Below are 17,014 nucleotides of genomic sequence, written 5' to 3' on the forward strand. Positions count from 1 at the left end.
GAGCTCCTTCTGATGTTTACCAAAAGATGACGTTGACGACAATGGCTTTTTTTTTTTTTTTAACAGAAACTAAAAGCACAGCACAGAGAGAACGAGTGTGGAAGTGCCAGCCTCCCATCATATTAATTTTAATGCCAGATGTCCCAGGGTCCCTTGATGGGCAAGGCTCCTGGCTGAAGTGTGTTTTTATGTTGTTCTGGGACTAAAGGCACAAACCCCCGTCTGTCTGCAGCAGCTTTGTCCTGAGCTCTTCTTCAGCCTCCCCGAGGACTCTGGTCTGCGTGTGGGGCTACCGAAGAGAGTGCTCAGAAGAGTTGGGGCAGCCAACTTGGTGTCCATAATCCCCAGTGTCCCTCAGTAGTTCATGATGCAGTCCTAGCAGCTGTCGTAATATTTCATCACATTAAAAGCAAACTGTTTTTGCAAATTAAAGCCTTCAGTAAGCTGATGGAAAAAGCAATTACTGGGGGAAAAGGGACTAGCACGATCCATTCCACATCATGGTCTACAGCTGGAGGTAACAGTCAAAAACTTAACCCAAAGTGGCAGCTGCAGGAGAAATGAAAATTGCCTACCTTATGTTTTCCCTTCATTCTGCATGTGTCTACATCAGCCTGTCTCGATTTCCATGTCAGTTTCTGCAGGGATCAAGAAAGAAATCAATTAGAGCCCAGAGGTGGTTGCATTTGATTTTAGAAGTAAGAGTTCCCTTGGGGAGACGGAGGCTGAACATATATTTATTGAAAGCTTTCCGCACCCTTTCTCCATGATTAATTCACCATCACAACAAAAGATCAGAGATGGGAACCGTTCGTTTAATTTTGAACTCCTATCTATTCATTAAACTACAGAATGATCTTCTTCTCTTTGAGATAAAGAGGAAGGAGAAAAGGAAAGAAGAACAAACAACAGTGTGGAGATTTCTCATAAAATATCCAAATCAACTTGCTAAATGACACTCATTTTGATAAACTACACGTCCTTGCCCTTTCCTTTCAGTTGATAAATCGCTTTTCATAAAGCATGCTTTTTCCCCTTAAAATATGGAAGTCATTTACTTAAACATAAAGGGGACATTCACTTTGAGTGGACAAAGATTTAATTCAGGTTCCACTCCACGTAAATTCATAGACTGAAGGGATCCTCTACTTCTGTGGCAGATTTTATTAACTAAAATACCTCCATGTGGAGTTAGAGGGGAAACTTAGGTTATATTTTATGTCTGTCTGAAGTGGTTAATGATCAGGTTGCTGAGCCACAACAGGCAAATCAAACTTAATACTGCAAGACATGGAAATGTAACATTGAAACATTTGTGGGGCAGAATTTTACATATGAAAACTGATATTTTCCTGGACAAACATGGTAGTATTTTATTAAAGGAATTTGGAGATGACCTAAAACTCCAAAGTACACAGGCACACATATTTGGTGAATAAACTATGAAGTAGATAGCTGTTTCCAAACAGGGATTCGCCCCAAATTTGTAGGATTGCAAAAAAATGTTCCAAATCATTCCCAGTTATTAGCCATGTCATCTCATTTAGTGCATGTGAAATACGTTTTCTCTTCAAGAACTATCCTAAAGCCCTTCATTTTAGAAAGATGGTTTTAAAACTACTTACTTTGCTACAATAAATTTCTTCTGTGTGTGAGGTGTCCATATCAACAGTATAAATATGGTCCCTGTAAACAATGAGAAATTGATACAGTGTCAAACGCAGGAGTCAAGACAGTTAATTTTCTCCTGAATGAGTGTGTATCTCATTCAAGGCAGATAAATCCATATCTACGTTATTAGAAAAGAAACGTCCGCATGCAAGAAAAAGGGAACAGTTCAGCCTGCAAGAGATGCCTCTCGATCACACTCTGCAACTTCTGACAAATCATGGCATCTTGCTGAAAGGGGCACCTTTTATGAGAACTTTGCTGTTGTCCCACTCATACCAGCACTAGAATGCCTGTATGTACATAGCTCAGGAGAGAGGACTTTGAAAGTTAAATTGACCCAAAAACCAGAACACAGGTGGGTTTCCCCATGCCTTTTCAGTATCTTCAAATCCATGTTCCAAACACTTGGTATGCAACAAACCACATTCGTTCATCATGGGGGCTAACAAAAAGCTCATCTCTGGCTGTTTCTCTCTGTACAAAACTTATTTCCAGCCTTCACTTTGATGATGTGGTTGACAAGATGGAAGACGATAACAGTGAAATTATTTCCAGAAAGCACTGTTTTCTTCACACAGTGATGGTCAATTAAGGTCTAAAATGTACTTGAGCTAAAGTTTACATTTCTTGCTTCTGTTCACCTTCCTGTTTTGCTGAGAATTTGGTTGCCTTTACGATCTGCTGCCAATCTCCCCCTGGAAGGGAAGAAACAGAATCAGCAGCTCAGGTGTGGGGCTATATTTAAACATCCCCTTCTGTGTGAGCTGAGCACAAGGGCGTTTTTGTCTGGAATTCAGAAGAAAGAAAAGGGAACTCACTCAACTGGGGAGATGGGGGGCTAGCGAGGGAAAGCAAAACAGCTCATTTTCCCTTGAAATAACATTGACTTTTTCTAAAACGCAGGAAGTCCTGGGGCTGGAAAATTACCCACAGCTTTAAACCAGGACCTCAAGGCTCCCATGTAGACTTTCAGGCCCCCTCATTACTTAAGAGAAAGTGGAGGGAGTGGGGAAGAAAAAAGAAAAGGAATGATCTGCTGTCAGGATTCACTTTAATTCTCCCTCCTCCTACCTTCTTTGGAAATCTGCTACTGTTTTAGGCAAAGTACAACAGAGAAAAACAAATAAAAACAGGCTTTCTCATGTGAAAATAAAGGTTGGGGGCAAGGCGGTTGGCTTATAAAATTTCCTTGCAACTCTGAGTGTTTGAGCTTCGGGGGTGGGTGGTGTGTGTGTGTGTGTGTGTCCCTGCTTGAGCCTCCGGGTGTGTGTGTGTGTGTGTGTGTGGTGAGGGGGGAGAATGGGGAGCCTGGTTTTGTAAATTGCTGAAGTGGGAAGTTCTTGGAACCTCCGTAGGGAGCCAGAATCACCCTGCCCTTTAATTTCAAGGCAGTTTTATTGCATTCGTTTATTACTTGTTTGCCTTTATTGGTGGCGCTGTGGGTTGGGCTCATTATTGGGACGGCATTGCCTATTACTTTGGTATCAGGTTTGAGATGACTCTAGGTTTTTCCTTGCCCTCCCTCCCCTGAAAACTTTAAGTAGGAGCTGAATATACAAATTGTAAATTAACAGCTGATTAATATGCACTGGCAATTCCTCAGAAAGCTCTGGGATTGCCCCTTTCTGGCATGGCCTGTTTATGTTAATTAGCAGTTTAGAGATTAAACAAACAAACAAAAAAAGAATTTTCAAAATGGATAGTAATAAAGCAGAATTGAAAGGGGTTCCTGCCATCAAGGCTCACTCAGTCTCTGGGTTCTGGATGGGACTTGGTTTCTGATGGCTGACACCAATTGTCTGGAAGAACCGGGAAGCCTATTTTAAAAATAGAAATCTGTGAATGAAATCTTTTGGACTATTGCAATCTTTTTCAATATCCAGGAGATCACATTGCTCGGCAAACAGAAACCGTGCTTTATGCTAAACCTAAGGCCGGAGTGGACAGTTATTCCCACCTGCCCATGTGTATATCCCAGGATTCATAAGCTGTACTTAACTGAATTCAGTTATTTGAACACAAACTGACTTAATCCGAGGACTTCTTCTTCCTCTTACCCCCCCACCCCCCACCCCCGCCCCAGCTCCAGTGAGCAAAACTGAATTGTGTTGCCGTGGTTTGAGCTTGGGGGAAGGATTGGGCTTTACATCGTGTCACTTGCTGCTCAGGAACCTGGATCTCTCTGGGCAGTGTTGGGAAATTGAAGGGAGAGGAGAGACCCTAAACATGGTAGCCAGGAAACTCCTTCGGGAATTTTCCCAAGGGTAGGTACGAAGGCAAGTGGCCGTGTGTAGAGTGGAAACCAACAGGTCAGTGCCGGGGGTCTTACAAATTTGACCTTTAACAAAAGGCAAGTCTGTTGTAGAGTTTTAAAACCATGAATGTGTTTCTCTCCTTTTTTCCCTTATATTTCTCCTTTATTGGGGGTGGGGGTGGGGGTAGGGTTAGGATAACGCTGTCTGGGTTTTAACGAGCTGGGATAATGGTCTCTTTTAAGTTTGCATAACACTTGGCTCCTAACTCAGGTGCCACCCTGGACCTGCAGTCCACACCCACACTAAATCATCAGGTACGAGGTCCGTTATCCTGTTTTTCTCCCTAGAGACTCAATTGCAGAGTGAATCATTCATAGAAGATTCTTGACTCAACCTATTTCTCACAGATCCAGTGTTTAATCATTTGTTTTGACCAGCCTATAGATAATTGACTACAAATGTAATCTTCCAGCCCTGCTACATTTAGGGATCTAAAAATGATATTTAAAAAGGAGCTGATGAGGGGCGCCTGGGTGGCTCAGTCAGTTAAGCATCTGCCCTCGGCTCAGGTCATAATCCCAGGGCCGTGGGATGGAGCCCAGCGTTGGGCTCCCTGCTCAGCGGGGAGTCTGCTTCTCTCTTTGCTCCTACCCCCGCTCGTGCTCTCTCTATCAAAAAATTTTAAATAAGATCTTAAAAAAAAAAAAAAAAAAGAAGGACCTGATATTCTACCAGCGAGGTACCTACTGAGGGCCTCAGTGGAACACTTGCTAAGGAATACCCACACTGGCTTTGTTCATGGGCACAAGCTAGTAGAAAGTTATTGCCAGGACAGATAGGACCACCTCTCCTCCTCAGTAGGCTGCCCAGGACCGGGAGTAAATGCCCAGCTTCTAGAGCAAGGCCACCCCACTTCAAACCCTGCCTTTGTCATTTTGGTCCAGGCATTTCACCTTTCTCACCCTGGGTTTCTTCCTTAAAGACATGAAGGTAATAGCTCCTTCACTGAACTAGGGTTCTTTTCCAGGACTGAATGGATGAACATTTATAAAAAAACTTAGCACATACAACTAGTATGTACCATGTACGTATTCGTGAAGTAAAATCGTTGAAAAGGGCTTTGGCATTGCTCCCTGAGACGTGTTGTGGGGTACTCGCAGGATACTGTAATGTGGCCCACGGTTTTTGGTTGATGTTGCATAGCTTGTCATTTGAGAACACCTAAGTGCTTTAGAAGAATGAAGCACGGTTCTTATTGACCTGTTCCTTATCTATGCTCACAGCCATGCAAGTATCACAGACATAATTTCTGTTTCTTCTTCCCAGTGTGCAGTGATTAGTCAGTCGAGACCCAGGTTAAGATCACTGTGGAACCCCCACCTCTGAGGGTAGACGTGAGCAAAAGGCCCCTCACCTAGCAGCAATGTAGAGGGTTCTATTCATGATCATCATCATCTGGATGTCCAGTCTGTGCCTCTGCGTGGTGTTCCGTCCTGGCTTGTGGCCCACAAACACCGGATATTGTTTTGTATCTGTGAAAAGAAAAGATGGGGCAAGAGAGGGAGAGGAAATCAAGCCAAGAATCAACAAGGCAGGGAGAGGAAGGGGGCTGGTCCCAAAAAGAAAACCGTTCTTAAGTCAGTCCATGCCACCACTCTCCATTTCCAAGGAGTCTGTGATTTTAGGAAGGCCTGTGACAGACGGGTGCTCTGTGAGGACAATCACGTTACAGTCTCATTTCCAGATGATAATCAGCCTGGACCTCTCTTTCTCCGTGTCACAATTTCTGACTTGTCCCTCTTTTTGCAGGGGAGGGGGATTAAACTTGCAAGTGAACCCTTTACATGAAGGTGCTCTTTTCTTCCAGTTTTCTTTTCATCTTCTTTAGAGCTCTAAGCCTGGGGGGCAGCCTGCCAAAGATCTTGTCTCCGGACAAAACTATTTCAAAGCAGCTTTCCCATCAGTCACCACAAAGGCAATGTGGTCTGGAGGCGAGAACCCTCGTCCAGGAGCCAGAAGAAAAATACAGTCTCCACAGGCGTCCAGTTGGAATAATCTCCTATTGAAGGCAGCCCCGCTAGGTTGGTTGGCATTCTAGGAACTGTGGGAAGTTCACTCTTGAGTTAAGCAATTGGCTAATCTCACAGAAGCTGGGGCTTTGACAGGACAGGGTCAAACGGAGTGTAGCCAGTCGGGTGATCTGGAATTTTCCCTGACTTGGAGAGTCAATGAACATATTTCTGCTTTCCTACAGTTCTCTCTAGCTGAGAGCGGGCAATTTGTAATAATATCTGACCTTTAGAAATACCTACATTTCAAAAATCTCTCTGCCTTTAAACCTACACTGTCCAGAGCACTGGCAGTCCTCCAAAGAAACTCAGAAGGAAAGAAGGATGAGTCATATTTAAAAATGTTTTTTTGGGGGGTGGGGTGAGTTGTAAATAATGACTTGAAACCCATTCACAGATTCCTGCTCAGACCCCTACACTTGAATCCCCTGTAGTATCTGAGCATTACTCACAGTGGGTATCAGGGAGCCTTGGTATATTTGACTCACAGTCAAGCTTGGTATGGGATTATCTTGTGCTTTCCCCTGCACGCTCTGAGATTTCATTTGCCCATTTATCAAGGAGCTTGCTAAGACAATTCTTGTCCCTCTACTGTCAAGGATTGGAGTGTCCATTGACATTTCATTTTCAGCAGCACATACTTGGCCTGGGGACTCTTCTTTACAGAGCACCAGAGATAGAATACCCGTCCCAAATGGGGATTAATCAATGCGGATTAAGATTTGTTACCTTGAGTCAGGTGGACCACCACTTTAGTGATTTTGAACTACACAGTTCTTGGGTCCTTGAGCCTGCCCTGACTTTTGTTTGCTCACTGCTGTGCCAGGTCTTCCCAGCTCACCTTCATGTGAAATTATTTCCCTTTTCAGGGACTGTCCAGCAGAAAGCCACACATTGATGGATCTCCTTAGTATCCCCTATAGATGCTAAATACTTTCCTTAGGGTTTATTCAGTTTGTTTTGGGATGGCTACTGGGAAAATAGATATTTGGGTAAAAGGGCTCCCTTTCACCTTTACTGTGATAAAACATTTTGTCTTTCGGAGGGAAAGAAAAGAAGTGGTACATGGGCTGTTTGATCCCGCACACAGGTAGGACTTTCCCTCTTGAGTAGTCAACTGAACTCTTAATCACGTGGCTTTCTACCCTTTTGACAATGAAGCGGAGGTCAAAAGACAGTTATAAATAGTTAAAATAGGTCCTCTGTGAATTCAGAGTCCAACAGACTTTTTACTTCTAAGTCTAAAAGAAAAGTTAATTTTTGTCCCTAAGTACTCCAAAACAGTCATCTTCTTTCCCATTCTCATTGTGTAACAATGCCCATGCGTTAACCACACGTGAGAATGTGCACTCCGGGCGATACCCAGATGGTAGAGATGTTCTCCCATGGCTGGTTTTTGGGCATGATTGAGGATGGCCTTTTAGTGGCCTGAGACTTCATCAGAGGTACTTGAGGAACGTTTCAGATCTTCACACGCATGTTCACACACACGTGTTGCCACAACAATATTTAACGGAGTTACAGAACAGCCATCTCCCCAATTTGACAAGACCCCTCTGTCGTCTACTAACAGGTCTATTTTATTAAATTTTAGAAAATGTTGGGTGTTTAGCTGGTTGATGCAGCCTGAGATGCCCACAGAGGGAGAGAATGACAACGTGATTGTGGATACTTACAGTTGCCATGCGAAATACTGATCGGCTCAGAATCTTCTGGGAAACCAGCCCCAGCAAAGTGTAGCAGTGTGAAATATAGCAGCAAGGCTTCTGACCTCATAGTAGTTCAGCGGGGAGACTTTATTTCTCTACTTCACCCTGCCAAAGAGCAAAGAAGGATTTTTTTTTTTTTTGCAAGTCAGCTTTATTCACTTCCATAAAATGAAATGGCCTTGAAGATAAATTTAAGAGAAAAGGGGTCTCTGCTTCATATCTTTTCCATTGTGAATTCACGGATTATTGTGTTTTACATAAGAAACCTGTATCCATTACCCACTGCACCCTGCTTCCCGGTGCATCTGAGCCCTTTTGCAAAGCTGCTCCCGAACACATGACCCAGAGCTTTATTAGTTCCTCTGTCCTAGCCATTTTAAGGCCATCATAAGTGGCTATTTCACAGTTGTGAAACAGCATTCCAAAAAGTGTGGATGGACTGAAAGCATTTTTTTTTCTTTTTAATGTAAATACTTTTCTTCTCAGCAGGCTTACGGCAGCATGCCATCCCTCAGACGTGTTTTGTTTGTCTAGCTCCGGATCTTTCAAAAATTTGAAGTGGTTGCCAATATTAGAAAAAAAAAAAGGTTTCTAATAAAAATCAGAATATCTGACATATTGACCTAAATGACTGTTCCCTTCAGGCGCCAACCCCCCCAATGTGCCCTCTTTGCTAATTTCTGTTACCTGCCTGACCCCGTAGTTGAAATGTTCACCCTTGGTTTACATAATTCCAAAGAGATGGAATTCTAGAATGACCTTAGACATAAAATCACACAATCTATGTTTAAAAAGAAAGAAATGGGTCCTTTTAGATACTGAAGAATACTATAGGGAGAATCTGAAACCACATCCTGAAATGGTATTTTTTATAAAGACTTTATTTATTTATTAGAGAGCGTGAACGCAGAAATGGGGGGGGGAGGGGCAAAGGGAGACACAGGCTCCCCGCTGAGCAGGGAGCCCGATGCGGGACTCAGTCCCAGGACCCTGAGATCATGACCTGAGCCGAAGGCAGACGCTTAACGACTGAGCCACCCAAGCGCCCCTGAAATGGTATTGTTGATTAAAAAAACTCTCTATCTGTATATTTTAGTGTCACATACTACCTTGGTGGAACAGTAATGCCAGATACACTATTCTGCCCAGCTGTATGTTCTTCAAGATGCTCTTTATGTGTAGGAAATGCTCCTAAATCTTAGAAGTAGAAGTAATCCTATGTGAGGCTGCTATTTGAATACAGTGAAGGCAGGCTCATAATACAGTAAATATCACATAATTCTCAGGCATATTTCAAATAAGTGTTGATCTGTAAGGGAAATAATGTAAAATGAGGATATCTTTTCATCTTTCTAGAGTGGTAAAGCCTTTGAAGTAGCCTGCCAAAGATGATCTTTGTTGAACAAAGCTATTTTACAGTAGTCCATCAATCATTTAAGATTTGTGTGTAGAAAAGTCAAACTTAGTAACTTAGGTGTCTTTGAAAGTTAATTTGGCAAACAAACTTATGCTTTTTAGAACACTTAATATTAGATAGTTATGTCTCTCTTCTTCATGCCAAAAAAAGCATTAACAAGTCCCGAGTGTTGCACCACAACTTAAAATTTCACAGACACAGCTGGGTCTTAATCATTCCTTCAGTTGAAAAGTACACATGAATTAATTTGCTTTATCTTGAAAAAGAGGGAGCTTGAGAGAAAAGCCCAAGCAATTCCGTATCTCCATCTCTGGTGTGGAGATTAGAATTAAACTCTAAATGATGACTTGCTCACAAGGGCAATCCATTACCAAGAGACATAAACATGTATTTATAGACAGGTTAAAAGCGATCGTCGACTCAGTCATTCATTTGCCAGTTCTTCCTATTCCGGAGACTCTGAACCCAAAGGGAAGAAGCCCTGAGGTCCCCTTGTTTGTTTCTCATGGCATCTGTTCAGTAGAACACTAAAGAGGAGAAAGTAGTCACAGGAGCAAGTAAGACATAAACCAGATCCCAGTCAGCTGTTACATTTTAGATGAGAAAGCAAGCGGGGCAAGAGGAAGTGGCAACATTTACCAAGGGCTCAGGAACCGTATTATAGCCTAATACAGAAGCAGACTACCTCAGAGAGTTTGCCCCATGTAATGGAAGAATAATGGAGACTCAGAACGCTGATTCTCAGTCCTTTAGAAATCTTGGGAAATATATGTATACTTTTAAAGATTAATTTGTCTCGACATGCCACATGAGTCGCTGGCCTTCCCCAGTTGGCATTCGTCTTCGTACAAACGTCCTACATGCCAACGAGACAGAGCCCTGCTATTTTATTGTATCTCCCAAGTTTCGTGGTTCCCATCTTAAGATTGCATGGGGTGGATGCACCATGCACCACCCCCAAAACTTGGCAGGCAGGGTGATGCTTGCAGAAGAAACCTATTCTGCACTCCAATGGCTTCCTTTAATCCTTACATGTAGCCAGGACCGTGGCTGCAATGGGGTATTTAAATATCTCCAGGTTTACAGCAGGGCTCCGTGCCAGGAAAAATAGCTGTTTTATGTGTCTTTCTATCATCATATCATCAGGTTGTTAACATGTACATCATATGGGAGGAAGCGTTCTGGCAGTACCTTGGGCCGTCCACACGAACACTTTACAGTTGTCTTCAGCCGAGGCTTTGATGTATTATTCCCTTCCTACACAACTTTGGGCTCTAACCCTTGTAAATACGTAGACAATGTATTTTCTTGTTGAAATGATTACTTTGTGGAGAGATCCCAAATCAATCACATTGTCATTTCCCAACCTGTAGAATGCGGGCTGGGTCTCCCCGCTAAGACCACAGTGATACAGACATGCCTCGAGCCTCAGAGAACAAAAAACAAACAGGCACTTGCCTCTGAATTTCAAACTCTGGAGCTAGCTGGGCTACTGCAATTAAAGAGGTTGTTTGAGGCTCAACACCCAAAAAACAAATTATCAAGTCAAAAAGTGGGCAGAAGATATGAAAAGACACTTCTCTGAAGAAGACATACAAATGGCTAACAGACACATGAAAAAATGTTCATCACCATTAGCCATCAGGGAAATCCAAATCAAAACCACACTGAGATACCACCTTACACCAGTTAGAATGGCAAAAATGGACAGGGAAAGAAACAACAAATGTTGGAGAGGTTGTGGAGAAAGGGGAACCCTCGTACACTGTTGGTGGGAATGCAAGTTGGAACAGCCACTTTGGAAAACAGTGTGGAGGTTCCTCAAAAATTTAAAAATATGACCCAGCAATTGCAGTCCTGGGTATTTACCCCAAAGACACAGATGTAGTGAAAAGAAGGGCCATGCACCCCAATGTTCATAGCAGCAATGTCTGCAATAGCCAAACTGTGGAAAGAGCCGAGATGCCCTTCAACAGAAGAATGGATAAAGAAGATGTGGTCCATATATACAATGGACTATTACTCAGCCATCAGAAAGGATGAATACCCAACTTTTACATCAACATGGATGGGACTGGAGGAGATTATGCTAAGTGAAATAAGTCAAGCAGAGAAAGTCAATTATCATATGGTTTCACTTATTTGTGGAACATAAGGAATAGCATGGAGGACATTAGGAGAAGGAAGGGAAAAATGGGGAGGGGGAATTGGAGGGAGAGATGAACCATGAGAGACTATGGACTCTGAGAAAAAAACAGGGTTTTAGAGGGGAGGAGGGAGGGTGGATTGGTTAGCCCGGTGATGGGTATTAAGGAGGGCAAGTACTGCATTTAGCACTGGGTGTTATACGAAAACAATGGATCGTGGATCACCACATCAAAAACCAATGATGTATTGTATGGTGACTAACATAACATGATAAAATTAAAAAAACCCCCAAAAAACAAATAAAGAGGTTGTTTGAGGAATTTTTAAGACTTTGAGCAGCGCTACCCACATACAGCGTATTTCTAGGCTTCTGTAGCCATTTGCTGGTTTCCCTCTCCATGACCGTGCTTACATAGGCTAAATTGGACTTAGACTTCAGCAGATACCCAGACAATTAGATAGTGGGGAGACTGTCAACATGAGGTTAATTCTAAACAAAAACATTTACTTCAAAAGTCAGCTCCTTGGGCCTGAATTTCCCATCTTATTGTCTCAACTTTCCACTCTTCTTAGCCTAAAGAGAAATGGCCTTATAAAATCCACCATTACTCTAAAGTTATAATCCTCCTCTTCCCCAACCCTGCAGTATTTGTGGAAAACCTTAAGAGCTTTCTTAATTTTAATAGGGCATCTGCTGGGCGAATTTATTAGCTCTATTTGGATTCATCTAAAATAAATTACATGACTTTACTCTGAGTCACATGGGCGAGAATTGTGTTGACTTACTACACGCTCTCAGCCCAGATAAAAATTCTCTTCTGTAATTTTCCCCTCACAGTTTTTAAGACCAAATTGAGTTAACAGAGCCGCGGTGTGCAAATGGTGTTGTGGCCACAGGCTGCCGTGAGTTGAATGGTCTGTGCAGGACGCTGACTGGCCAGGAAACCAGCCCTCAGTATTCCAGATTGAGGGCCGAACAAAAGGGGCTGCAAGGGAGTCTGTCTGAAAATCCTGTGACTGCATTCGTGGGGATGATTGCATTTTATTTTATTTATTTATTTATTTTTAAGATTTTATTTATTTATTTGAGAGAGAGAGAGAGCATGAGAGGGGGGAGGGTCAGAGGGAGAAGCAGACTCCCCACCGAGCAGGGAGGCGGATGCGGGACTCGATCCCGGGACTCCAGGATCATGACCTGAGCCGAAGGCAGTCGCTTAACCAACTGAGCCACCCAGGCGCCCCTTCTTTTTTTTTTTTTTAAAGATTTATTTATTTATTTGAGAGAGCGAGAATGAGAGAGAGTACATGAGAGGGGGTAAGGTCAGAGGGAGAAGCAGACTCCTCGCTGAGCAAGGAGCCCGATGCGGGACTCAATCCCGGGACTCCAGGGTCATGACCTGAGCCGAAGGCAGTCGCTTAACCAACTGAGCCACCCAGGTGCCCTGGCTTTACTGATGTTCTTGAGTGATGGAAAAGCACCTGGCACTAACACAGAACAACAGTGACGAGTCACAGGAGTCCTGTCTGGAAGAGAGGGAAAAAAGGTCCATCTGACAAATATTCAAGTCAACACTAAATGCATCACAAAATCCATACTTGGATTTTTTTTTCATTTTTTTTTTTTAAAGATTTTATTTATTTATTTGAGAGAAAGAGCACAAGGGGGGGAGCGGGAGAGGGAGAAGCAGACTCCCTGCCGAGCAGGGAGCCCGATGCAGGACTTGATCCCGGGACTCCAGGATCATGACCTGAGCCGAAGGCAGTCACTTAACCAACTGAGCCACCCAGCACCCAGGATGATTGCATTTTAAAATAATCAAATGTTTTCAGTGATTGGGGCTTCCACCCACCTCCCTCCTGCATACCCTTGTTATTGTGTCAGCAAAGCATTGAAGCAAAGGGGATGTCACCAGAACTGGGAATGATTATGAAGTCAGAGGATGAGGTCACAAATTGCCGCGTCTTACTTCTGATTAATCAGGTTAATTCTGTAAGTGCCACGAGGACTTGGGAGTCAGGACAAGCCTAAGCGTATGCAGCCAGAGCAGCACCCATGCTTAACCCCAATCCTCTGCCCAGCCATTCCCCCAAAGCCTGCCCTGGAAAATTCTACTCAGGCTCATAAACTGGTAGGACTTGGCCAAAGCTTGGCTCACAGAGCAGAAAAAAACCTAAATTTAAGTTGCCAACATTTCAGGAAAAAAAAAATAGCTTTAACATACAACTCTGGCTTTCTGACTTCTTAAAAAAAGAAAAATCAGGGATCTGCCTTGGCTGGCCAACATTTCACATGGCCCACACTCTGGAGCAGAGCGGTGGCTGCCTAAAGTAGAGCAGGCTAGGCCTCTCCAGTTGTAAACACTCCCACCACTTTCCATTGTCTTAGGAAGCCTCGTCACCCGCTCACCTCACCTGTCTGACCCCCGAAGGCTCTGAGGGCAGCCTCCATGCCACTCAGGAAAAGCACATCAGCACGGCAGATAAGGTAAAAAAAAAAAACCAAAAACAAAAAAACAGAATAACGCATGTCAGTCTTAGCATGTGAACCTGGGGGGACCCAATGTCTGCACACACGTGTGAACGGATGTTGCTTGTTTTAGAGACCCACATGGGCTGCTCCACACGCTATGGACCCCTGCACCAGGGCACAGTGTGCTTACCCTTGCACCTGGACTTGGCTGTATGGATACAACTGGGGGTACCGTCTTCCAGAGTGTTGGCATCCAATGAACGTTTTAATAGTAAGTGGTAACAGTGAGAAAAGTAATTTATCTGGAGACTCGCAAATGCAAAATACTCTCGATAATAGCTCTACATGTGTCCTAGGAATAAAGAAGATGATGGTAGTGGCGGTTTTTTTTTTTTTTCTTATGAGGTAAATCATTTACTACTGTGTTTCACGAATTCTTTTAAAAAAAGCCCATTTTCTGCTGACATCATAGGAAGTTTTAAAGGTAATCAATAATTCACACTGTCATTAAAAGAAGGAAGGGCACATTAACAGGGTGACCCTAGGCAAGTCACGTAGCCTCTCTGGCTCTGTTTCCTCACCTGTAAAATGAAAGCACATAAAATGTAATGGCCTCTGGAACTCTTCCAGGCTCCGAGATTGTCTGATTCTAGGTGACTCTGCCCCAGTGACGAAGGGAGTGGGTATGTGGTGATTAGGGAGCACAGGACATGGAAGGACTTTGAGCCAGGACACTCCTGTTGTGACAAGTTCCTTGAGCTAGAGCAGAGAAATCCCAGCCTGTGACACCACCTAGTTTCAACCTCCGGACAGGGTTCAAGTCCCATAAGTAGTTCTAACCTGGCCAAAGAGACCATGGTTGTTACCACTTAATTATATTCAGATAGTTGGATTTTACAATAAGGATGACATTTCCATTTTTATTGCTCTAGCTCTAAAGTTTTTTTTTCTTTTTTAAAAAAATTGACATGCAACTGACCTATAATACCCTATTAGTTTCAGGTCTGTATCATAGTGATTCCACGTTCTTACACATTGCAAAATGATCCCCACAACCAGAGTAGTTACCATACAAAGTTATTGCAAGATTACTGACTATCCTCCCTATGCTGTACCTTACATCCCACGACTGACTTGTTTTATAACTGGAATTGCGAACCTCTTAATCCCCTTTGTCTGTTTCACCCATCCCCCTCACGCATCTCCCCTCTGATAACCCACAGTTTGTTTCCTGTGCCTATGAGTCTGTTTCTGTTTTGTTTTGTTCATTTATTTTGTTTTTAAGATTCCACATATAAGTGAAATATGGTATTTATCTTTCTCAGTCTGACTTACTTCACTTAGCAGAATACCCTCTAGATCCATCCATGTTGCAAATGGCAAGCTTTCATCATTTTTTATGGCCGAGTAGTATTCCACCGTGCATATTTGTGTGTCCGCACGCACACACACACACACCTCACTTCTTCCCCATCCATCCATCTATCGGCAGACACCTGGGTTGCTTCCATATCTTGGCTTCTGTGTTCCAGCTTTCTGATCTCATCATCTTTATCTTTTTAATGTCACATCTTTAAAAATCTGAATTGACATCGGTGTAAAAGCTCTTCCGTAAAACCAAACTATTGCTCATAATGTAGGGAGCAGAAAGAGCAGAGGGTGAAAACATGGGTTTTGAATCCCACATACCAGCTAAAGTTCTCTGAGCTCCAGGTTCCTCATCTTTAGAGTGGGCAAAACAGTGTCTCAAGCTTGGTTGTGAGCTAATGATCATAAAAGTTGTAGCCCTCAATAAATGTTTATTCTTTTGTTGAGATACTTAAAAATTGCCTTTTAATAACTTTTCTTGGAATTCCTTAAGAAATTCTCAGGCGGGCCCCAGATTCTCAGGACACCCCAGCTGGTGTTCTCCTTCTTCAGTGGGAGAGGAAGTCCCCTCCTCTTTGTCCTTCCCTTTTCCTCCTGCCCTCACTCCCCCCCTTCTCCTTCCAGGTCACTAAGCTTCCTGTCTCTGGGGGGTGGGCATCTGGGAGAGGCGGAGAGCCTGTCTCAGAATGGCATAACTCGCATCGTGTGATTTGTAAAATGTGAATCCTGGCAGTCACTCGAGTGCAAAGGAAAATAACAGCATGGAAAATGGGAAAGGGATGGGGTGCGTGTGGAGCTTTATTGAGCACCCTCGGTGTGGAGGGTACATATGCATATTGTCTTATTTAAACATCGCGGCAAACCAGGGAGACGGGTCTTATGGGCTTAAGGTCTTATGCACACAAGGAAACTGAGGCTCTGGGAGGTTACGGGACGTGTCCAGGTGGCACAGTCAATATTTACAACATCGTCAGTAAGAGGGGGAAGTGCAGACGTAAGCCCAGGTCTGTGTGATGCCAAAGTCGATGTCCTTCCAGGACATCAAAGAAAGGGGAACAGAAGGAAGGCTGGAAAAGAAAGAGCTGCTGACATAAATAGAAACTGCACTTAAGATTATAGTTGAATATAGGTTGATGCATCTATGCTCACGTGGACAGAGCGGCTGAAAGTCCCTAATGGCTTCGGTAATAAAAATCTGTAAAAGTAGTACACAGTTGCTTGCAAACATGTAGGCATGCAAAGGCTCATTCCACTTTATGGCCCCGTGATCGCAGGCTTAACGTGATAGAAAGATGCAAATGCTCAGCCACGGTTTTAGGAGAAATTGATGGGCTCGTGACAACACTGTGTTAAGTGGAAACACTTGCCTGCTTGCCCCCTCCTCAGCCATGTTTTAAAGTCAATACATCATAGAGAACAGTGTCTGTTATGAAGGGTAAAAACAAGGCCACCTGCTTCAGCAGCTGGTAAGATAAACAGATCTGGACACCCCTCAAGTCAGGGGAAGGAACCTCTGCCCAGAGATAGGAGGGAGAGCAGGTGTTGGTGCAGAAAACCCAGCTTGCTGAACGCTGGAGACTTGTCTCCCAGGAGACCAAACTGCTGATTCTTGCACCAGAGGACTTGAAATCAGGAATTAAAGAGTGTTTCAATAGCAGGTGGCCCTCCCTCGCCTGGACAGCCCTGTTTCAGGGTAGCTGTAAACACTAAGACGCTGATGCTGTCCTGAGGATGCATAACCGGGCCACCAAAGAACACTTCCCAGATGGGAGGAGAAACAACATGGGCCTGGTGATCCTGGTTGAAAGCTCTGCTCGACCCAGGCTTCAGGGACCACGTCCAGCCACCTGTTGGGTGATACCTGCATGAAGATTTAAGGTTCATGCAAATGAGAAAAATGGTCCTAG

The 17,014-nt window shown here is 43.6% G+C and overlaps 1 protein-coding gene across 3 annotated transcripts in view; it reads right to left on the reverse strand.

Moving 5' to 3' along the window:
• SEMA6A (semaphorin 6A) overlaps positions 1-17,014 on the reverse strand; it is a 128,067-nt gene that overhangs the window by 52,598 nt on the left and 58,455 nt on the right. For all 3 annotated transcript variants that reach the window (XM_045891358.3, XM_045891348.3, XM_045891368.3), the window contains exons 2-5: positions 7,672-7,809; positions 5,341-5,458; positions 1,626-1,686; positions 576-638 (exon numbers count right to left, since the gene is read on the reverse strand). In XM_045891358.3, coding sequence (XP_045747314.1) covers positions 576-638; positions 1,626-1,686; positions 5,341-5,458; positions 7,672-7,771 — 342 coding nt within the window. In that variant the 5' untranslated portion in view covers positions 7,772-7,809. The remainder of the gene's footprint in view (positions 1-575; positions 639-1,625; positions 1,687-5,340; positions 5,459-7,671; positions 7,810-17,014) is intronic.

Source organism: Mirounga angustirostris, unplaced genomic scaffold (assembly GCF_029215605.1).
Source record: "Mirounga angustirostris isolate CCGP_5_RB_7025 unplaced genomic scaffold, mMirAng1.0.hap1 SCAF_7, whole genome shotgun sequence".
Lineage (NCBI taxonomy): Eukaryota > Metazoa > Chordata > Mammalia > Carnivora > Phocidae > Mirounga > Mirounga angustirostris.